Source organism: Chinchilla lanigera, unplaced genomic scaffold, assembly GCF_000276665.1.
Source record: "Chinchilla lanigera isolate Chin_1 unplaced genomic scaffold, ChiLan1.0 scaffold00127, whole genome shotgun sequence".
NCBI classification, from domain to species: domain Eukaryota; kingdom Metazoa; phylum Chordata; class Mammalia; order Rodentia; family Chinchillidae; genus Chinchilla; species Chinchilla lanigera.
Window position 1 is genome coordinate 1,208,463 of NW_004955528.1, and position 8,496 is coordinate 1,216,958.

At 56.7% G+C, this 8,496-nt stretch overlaps 1 protein-coding gene across 1 annotated transcript in view; it reads left to right on the forward strand.

Annotated features, from left to right (window-relative positions):
* Nucleotides 1-622: 622 nt before the first annotated feature.
* The window catches only part of LOC102011357 (death-inducer obliterator 1-like), a 31,565-nt gene continuing 23,691 nt past the window's right edge, over nucleotides 623-8,496 (forward strand). Inside the window, exons 1-5 of the mRNA XM_013507433.1 lie at nucleotides 623-669; nucleotides 1,339-1,524; nucleotides 3,465-4,350; nucleotides 5,067-5,391; nucleotides 7,460-7,672. Coding sequence (XP_013362887.1) covers nucleotides 1,500-1,524; nucleotides 3,465-4,350; nucleotides 5,067-5,391; nucleotides 7,460-7,672 — 1,449 coding nt within the window. The 5' untranslated portion in view covers nucleotides 623-669; nucleotides 1,339-1,499. The remainder of the gene's footprint in view (nucleotides 670-1,338; nucleotides 1,525-3,464; nucleotides 4,351-5,066; nucleotides 5,392-7,459; nucleotides 7,673-8,496) is intronic.

The following is an 8,496-nucleotide window of genomic DNA, read 5'->3' on the forward strand; positions in this document are numbered from 1 at the left end:
GCGCGCGAGCACCATGCTGCATTTGGCTTTCTAGAGATATGGAGTCCAGTTCAAGCCTGCTCCTGGGACTCAGCCAGACCCCAAGTAGCTCTGTCAGTTAGTAAAAGAGAAGCAGACCAGACACAGCCCTAAGTTTGCCACAAACCTAATCCTAACCCTCTTTTTATTTTTGCCTTTATAAATGCTAGTGTTGTGAAATATAATGTTTATTTCTAGTTTCCCCTGAGGAGTATGTTCTAAAATCTAGATATTTTGCTTTGCTTTGTTTTTTGTGTTTGTGCTTGTTTTTTTCATTACTGGGAATTGCACCACCTGGGCCGTGCTCACGCTAGTCTGGCACTCTCGAGCTATTATTTTGAGACAGCGTCTTGCTAGCTTGGAATTTGTGATTCTCTTTCCAAACCCTCCAGGTAGGGGGGATTACAAGTGTACACTACTATGGCTGGCTCTGTTCTGAACCCTTGAAGTGGGGATGGGAGCGAGGAACTTTGAGCATGACCATGTGTGGGTCTCTGTGTGACTGTGCTGGGTCCATGTGGCTGTCAGAGTGGACACTGAGGCCTGAGTGGTCACTGTCCCTTTAAAGGGAGACGGAATGTTTGCCCTTTGTCCCGGGTCACAAGGGAGCCCAGGTAGAGGAAGGACAGGTGGAGCCAGGCAGAGGCAGAGGTGAGAGTTGGGCTGTGCTCAGGAGAGAGGCTGTGGGGCCTGTGAGGTGGAAATGTAGACTCTGATGCGGCTTGTAGCGGGAATCCCGAGTGAGTGTGTATGTTGAAGCTGTGTGTAAGGGACTGAGGAGGACCAGGACCTTCCAGACACAGCAATGATCTGCACCCCCCCCCCAGCCCCTTGGAGTTTGGTTACCATGAACACTAGTTCTCCGAGCTTGTCAGACTTTCTTTAAGGGATGCTGCAGTCACAGCATTGAAAATTTTTAAATAATTCTGAACATCGTCCTGTCCCTTGTGCTTTCTCATCTTGACCATGGGGCTCAGGCCTGAGTTGGGCTTCACTGAGCTGAGTCCTCACAAGTGGGCTCAGTCTGGGAAGAAGCTGCTGCCCGATTCCTCATCCTTGAGGCCAGGTTTGTGGGAGCCACTGCCTAGGCGGTGGGCTAACCAAGCCTGCTGTGGGCCCCTAGGCAGGCCAGGTTCTTCCCAAATATATCAGGCATGTCTGCCATTGGCCAGAGGCCTTAAAAGACCAGCAGCAGGCAATTTCCAGACCTCTGGGTGTTGTCAGTCTCTGGGATCATGGAGTACTTGGAAAGTTTGTCTCCCTTTAGTTCTCCTTACTGGTGTTACCTGAGGTCTATAACAAGTCTCTCTGTTCCCGCAGGCGCTCTCCACAGAGAACCTCTGCACTGTCTGGGTCGCTGGGAATTTGAGTCCTCTCACTGGCGAGTGCTCACCGACTGGAGAGTGGAGGCCTCGCCCTTGGTGGGACCAGGCGACTTCGTCGGTCCGGTTTGAGTTGTATTTAGGATTTCAGGACTCAGCATGCAAGCACTCAGTGCTAGGGCAGGTAAAGTGCCAGTCCCGTTAAATGGGAGCAAGTAGTTCATGTCCTGTGTTGGTGTTTCCGGTCTGCAGGGTCCCATTCTTTGCAAAGGACCAGATGCAAGGAGCTTTCCTCATCATTTGAATCATCGCAAACCTTATCTGAGCCCAAGGCGATTGCCTGAATGTTTATTCACCTCTTCATCTGATTCACGTTTTTCCACTGATTGTATTATTATTGTTCACATGTGTACACTGCATGTCCTCTCTCTAATGAGAGTGGGTTACTTTTATTAGTGTTCACTCCTGTATACTGGGTGCCCTCTCTCTGATGAGGGTGGGTTATATTTATTAGTGTTCACGCCTGTATACTGCGTGTTCTCTCTCTGATGAAGGACTGTTACCAAAGAGGGTTCTGTCTGCAGAAAAGTGTTCCCCTAGTGCTGATGGTCAGGAGTTTTCTGGGGTTGTACAGGTGTGGCCACTGCACCCAGTGCCATCTCGGTGAGGTTTGCTGTTGGTCCTTGAACTGCATCTCCAGAAGAAATTCAGTGTTCTGTGCAGAACAGGACTCAACCCTCTTCTGACTGCTACCAGATTTGCCCCCTCTGGGCTGGGGTGTGACTGGGGGCAGATCTTGTGGTTAGTGTGCTCCACGCCCTGGGTGCAATTCCCAGCGGCAAGTAAGGAAATGAAAATTTGGTATAAACTCATTGGTTTCCACGAACAGAAAAAGTCTCCTCAAAAGTCTTTCTGGTGACAGTGAATTAGTCATTATGACTTCTGTGCTTCTGTGTGCTGTGTGTGTGTAAGGAGCCAGTCTCAGCCTTCCACAGCAGTGAAAGTGAACCAGCCCTCCTGGGCGAGAGCAGCGCAGTGCCCCTGCCGGCCCCATGTGCACCCCGCTGAGGGGCCCATTCTCCCCTGACTTAGTTGGGTTGTGTCCTTCAAGAGGTGGGTCCCCTTAAGTGACCCGATGGTGTATTCCTGGCTTCTGTAGCTTCTGGTTGACCTTGAGAGCAGTTCATAGTTACATGAGGAGGAGGTCACTCTCATACCTTTTCTGTTACTGAAGGACAGAATGTAGTAGAGAGAAAGAAATGAATGTTCTCAGAAGTTTTAGTTTCATATACTTTGCATTTTTAGGGATTCATTTTCTACCAGTCCTTGCCCTAAGATGGAGCGTGGAGTAAAATCAGAAACATAATTAGTGTCGATGTGTGATTAATACTAGAATAGAGTGAAAAAGAATTGCCCAGGTATGTACCGTTTTCACACAGTTTTGTCATTTACGCAAGAATAAAGGTCTGGCACACTTCCTTTAATGCTATAGAAACAAAGTGAAACGGAGGCCAGGAATACAGGCTGAAGCTGCGGCTGCACCCGAGTGCAGAGTGGATTCAAACAAAGCCATTTCCAGCCTCACGGCCATGGTCAACAGTGGACAGCCTGCTACCTGGATGGCCCGAGGCCATGTCCACACCTGGCCACCAGCTGTCTGGTGTGCAGGGGCCTGAGTGCGGCTTCCAAAAAGCTAGGGCTCCCCAGCCTGGGAGGGACCTGGCCAGTCCTCCTGCAGCAGGCAGAGAAGTGGCCCAGCACTGGGCGCCCTGTGCTCGTGGGCCAGGCCAGCCCTGCTCCTGGCATGGGAGGGGCAGGGCTTCGAGGTGGCCTTGCGTGTCAGCCGGCCGCACTGTGGGGGTCACATCATGGCCTGCTTGACCTGCTGTTTCCTTCACCACCTCTTCCCAGGGGCAGACCAGGCCTAAGCAGGTGGGTGGGGACGTCGTATGTGGCGTTGGAGGGTGTGTTAGTGTTTTCTGTGTACCTGAAGCTAGTGAGTGGCCCAGGGTCGTCTCACAGCCAGAGCTCAGGAAAGGTCAGAAGCCGGTAGTTCCTGTGCAGCTGCACCTGGGTGAGCAGGAATCTGTGTTAGCTCAGTGCTGTTCATGTTTCCCTGGGCAGGTGCCGGGTCCTGCACACGAGAAGGAACTCGCGGGTCTGTGGTCACCGTGAGATTGCCTTCTGCCCTAGGCATGGACGATACAGGTGACCAGAGCATTGAGGATGCACCCGAAGCTATCAGCCCCCTGAGGAAAGAGCTCGGGCAGACCTGGGGGATCCGGAGAACCACGATCACACAGCAGGAGGGCGCTGGGGACACCGCAGGGGACCCTGCCTGGCAGCAGCCACACAGCCTCTCCCTGCAGCACAGCAGTTGGCCAAAGCACGCTGAGCAGGATGGAGAGCTGAGCACAGCCTGGCGGCAAGGAGGACGGGCTGTGTCCCTTGAGGACTCCAGAGAGCCGGTATCCTGGCCAGCGACACCTGTGCGGAGCGCCTCGGGAGGGCACAGCGAGAGCAGCACTGAGGCGAAGAGCTGGCCTGGTCCCCGGTGTGTGAAGGAGCACCCCGCCTCTTCTAAAGAGGCCAGAGGACGGGATGAGCAGGGTGCCGCCTCCCACAGCGACGGCAATGGCGTCACTTTGGAGGGACTTCAGAGTCGCCTTCCAAGAAAGCCAGAGCAAGAACCAGCAGAAGTGGGGCTGAGGGGCGTACGCAGCCGCCTGAGGAAGCAGCGTCAGGGGGAAGACCCCAGCAACACCGTGGAGGTGGAGGCCGGAAGTGCTGGCCACAATGCGCCACCCTGCAGGCTGGACACCGACAGCGAGGCTGCCCGGAGCGCTGTGAACCAGGCCGCAGAAGATGGCAGAAAGCGCAAATCGGAGGCCACAGTGGTTCAGGGACCTAAAGACAAAGACCCCGGGGACCTGGAAAGACCTCAGCCTGAGGGTGAGGGCTATGACCCCAGTGCCCTGCACTGCATCTGCTGCCCGCCTCACAGCAACAGGTGCGTCAGGGTCTCGGGCTGGTGGGGAGATTCCTGCTTGCTTTCGGAAAAAGCGCAGGGACATAACGGGGAGAGTGTTTTCCATTTGCCTTGGTACGCACTGATCCCCAGCTGGTGCGATCGGTAAGTAGTTTGACTGGAAGAAGCTGCACAGTCCCTGGGAGAGAAAGAAGCTGGCTGCAGAGGGCTGCCTGCCACCTCTCCACACTGCTGCCCCCAGCCACACTTCCTGCTTAGCTCTGCTGTCCAGCAGCAGACCACAGGGAGAGCTCATTGCCCGCCCCAGGGGCCGCTGCACCCTGGACTGTCATGTAGGCGGGGACCACGTCTGCCATCCCAGACCCCCAGGGAAGGGCGCAGGGCGCCCAGGCCCACCGTGTGCTGACCCTGCTGGCACCTGTGTGGCCCGTGCTGGCTCTGGGTGCCCGGGCTTGGGTGTCCCCGGGACTTGCTGGGCTGACGCTGGGTGGCTGTCGTGTGCAGATGCACACAGAAGCCGCAAGTCACGTGAGAATGTCCTGGTGGAAAACGATGGGGCGAGTGTGGCCGAATGTGAAGGGAATGGAGGGAGGAAGCTCGGGCCATGTTAGTCCCGCGCTCTCTCCTTGTCCTGGTCCCGTGGTGCGTAGCAGCGTTAAGGCAGCGTAGCCTCCTCGACCCTGGGCAGTGATTGTCACTGCTCCCCCCACTCCTGAGTGGTCACTTTGTCCTCTCAGGTGGAGGATCAGCAGTGACCGCCGTGAGGGATGGGTCCACGGCGACCGTGTGGGCGTTTCTGAGGCGCCAGGGCAGCTCTGGGGGAGGAACGGCGACAATTGCCTCTGCCCGGACTGCACCACCCTGCAAGCACGGGGCAGGAGGACCGCAGACACCCCCGGTGAGCAGGAGCCTGGACGCAGGCCCGGAGGCTCCGACGACGACGCGGAGCACGAGGGCAGAGGGACGCGCGAGCAGAAGCCTGGGGCTGGCCAGGGCAGCCAGGGTAGAACTGAGGACACCCCAAGCCACAGCGGCGAGGAGACCGAGAGGACGTCCCCGCCTGTGAGTATTTGTTGGCCGGCCGGGAGCACACAGGGGCGGCCTTGCTCGGGGCAGACTGGCTGTGACAGAAACCAGTCCCAAAGGTGTCCTCCCTTTCACCCAGGCAGGCTTTGCTGGGTCACCACCGTGTGGGCGTGGGGTGGCCCACAAGAAGCGTCCTTGGCTGGGAACCCGGCTCAGCGCCACATGGTCCCAGCAAGAGCTTTTACAACACACCATCCACCTCCTATGTTGGAATTTTGCTTCGCTTTCCTGTGGACTCAGACTTGAACACGAGGCCTTAGCACTGAGCCCGCCCAGCCCCTTCTCCATTTTCTATTTTGAGGCAGAACTTCACCAAGTCGGTCTGTTGCCCCGTCTCTGCTTGAACTTGCACCCAGAGTGTTGGGTGACAGGTGTGCACCACCACGCCTAGCTCTCCCAGTTACCATGGAAACACTTGCCTTTCTGTGTGTCTGTGGCGCTGTGTATGTTGTGTGTGTTCTGTGGCTCGGTGCATCGTTTCCTGCCAGGAGGCTGCCGTCTTCATGCCCTTCCCTGAGCTGGACACCCCCTGGGCCATGGCAGTCACTTCTGCTGCCTTATGCACTGCTGCTGAGAACTGCCTGCCGCTCCCAGCTGGCAGCGTCTCTGGTCCAGTTGCACGGGGCCGGCTCAGCACAGTTCCGCTTGGGCCTTCCTGGGCTCCTGGCCGCCCTGCCTGTCCTCCAGCAGGTACAGAGATGGTCGAGGTGGAGGTGGCCGTGTCCCTAAGCCTCTCTGCCTTGCCATGTTCACCCTGTATGTGTCAAACGCTGAAGCTGCGAGGACTTGGCCCCTTTGGACCAGGCCTGGGGGAGACGTTAAGCGTGATTTCCTGAAAATGTGGGGTCCATCAGGAACATCACATTTACTAAGGCAAAGTCTCCAGTGTCCTCTCTGTTGCCAGTTTCACCTGACTCACATAAGCCTGTGTGTCACTCCAGGAAGACCTAGATTGAGCAGCAGAAACGCTGGTGCTCAGTGTTCCCTTCGGATGTGACAGCTTCCTTGTGGAAGTGCGGGGCGCCTGGCGGGAATGTCCTCTGGGCCTTCAGACAGGCTTTAGGACCTGCGAGCGGGAGTGGACAGCTGCGCTGCTTCTTGAGAGCCAGTGCTCTGTGAGGAATCAGCACAGGCCCAGCTGAAGGCCATGTACACAGAGCCCTGCGTCCCGGGCTCAGAGCCTGGCCCTGCTGAGCCAGACCTGAGACCTCATGCCGGGGCAGCTGGGCTGTGGGCTCCTGGGGCTCTGCTGGGGAGGTCCTCGCCCAGCAGTGCGTCCGTCCCTGCAACCTTGGTGACAGCCATACTGAGAAGTCAGTCACTGATTATCTGGAACCTGCAGGGGGCGTCCGTGCTTTGTCAGCCCCACACTCCTGTCCTAACCGTGGTGGTCCCAGCTTGTAGCAGGGTAGCTTGCTTCCTACCAGGCGCAGGGTCTCCTGTTGGGAAGGGTCCAGTTCCTCCTTGGAGAACTTTCACCTGGTTAAGTCTGAACGCTGGCCAAAAAAAAAAAAGAAAGAAAAAGTAAAAGGCCGGGCTTGGTGGTGCATGCCTGTAATCCCAGAACTTGGGAGGCTGAGGCAGGAGGATCATTGCGAGTTCAAGGCCAGCCTGGACTACAAAGTGAGCTCAAGGGCAGCCTGAACTGCATAGGGAGACCCTGTCTCAAAAAGGTAAAAAAGAAAAAGTCTGAATGCTGGGACGCCACATTATCTCACTAGAGTTACAGTTTGGTCCTGGGGGACCCGGCTATGGGCCCATGGTGTCCGCAGTGGTGCTCAGGCTGAAGGGGAGGAGATGTGCAGAGCATGTGCACCAGGGACTGCCTCAGCGCCCTGCCCAGCTCGAACTGCCAGGGGTGGTTACAGGGCAGTGCCTTGCACAGCGGTGGGGGATTTGTGCAGTTTGCATGAACAAAGATGATTTTTATTCACATCAAAATTACTGTTAGATAGACCTTGGTCCTGTCCATAGCGCGGTGACAAGTGCGTTTCCTGTTGGCATCGCACGTCCATCCTCTGATGCCTCCTCTTGGCTTCTGCAGGTCACAGTGGCTCCTGGCACCGTGCCCTGCGCGGGCCCTGGGTGCTCCCATGTGGCGCAGCCTGACACAGTGTACTGCAGCAAGGACTGCATTCTCAAGCACGCGGCAGCTGCTATGCGACTGCTAAGTGCACAGAAAGGACACAAACCGAAGCCTAAAAGGAAGGTCAAGATGAAGCCAGAAGAGCTCCGTCTCCCAAAACCTAGCGTGCAGGTGAGCTGAGCCAGGTGACCTCTGGGACCTTTGACACGAAAGCGTGTGTGACAGTGTGTGTCCTGTGTCCCTGTGCTTATTTACTGAAGGTCTCTAACCCGGGCACAGCAGGTGTCCACGTCACGCAGATCCCCTGTACTCTACCTCTGGCTCCTGCCCTTAGCTGAGGGCTCAGTTAGCCTGAGTGCTGTGAAGCAGTGCAGGAAATTGGCCGCCCTGCCGGAACTCAGGGCCAGGACTCACAGTACCACCTGGGTGTGCACAGCCGCCCTTTGTGTTCTGTGTGAAGTCCAATCCCAGGGCATCGCGGGAGGGTAGGTTCTAGTCAGGGCTCTGCTTCACTTTTCAACTGTGTGATTAGGAAGAATCGGGGATGTTTCAAAATGAGAATCTCTGTGTTAGTCACGAGTTGCCCTGAGCTCATCTGGAAGTGGCCGTCCGCGCCCTGCCCTGTGTGGACGTGCAGACAGCACCACGCCCCCACACCCTCACCCCTGCTCCCTTGGTCCCTGTGCACTGTCTGCCCCTTGCTCACCTTGGACACCTCGACTTCAAGGCTGCTTCCTTGCAGTCCCTCAGCTGCTGAAGAGCAGGGCTGGAGCGCGCAGTCAGGGACAGCAGAGCTGAGCGTCCAAGCCCTTTCCTCAGCATCCACACCTCCAGATTTTCTGTCCAGGAGCAAAGTGGCACTGTCTCCTCTAGTTTTCGAGTCCCAGCGCCTTCCTGTCTGGGGCTGAGCACGTCCTGACGCCTGCACTCGGGCCCAGTGCACTGTGCCTGGGCTTGATTCTCTGCCTCGCTCACGGCTCCTCGCTCTGTTGTCT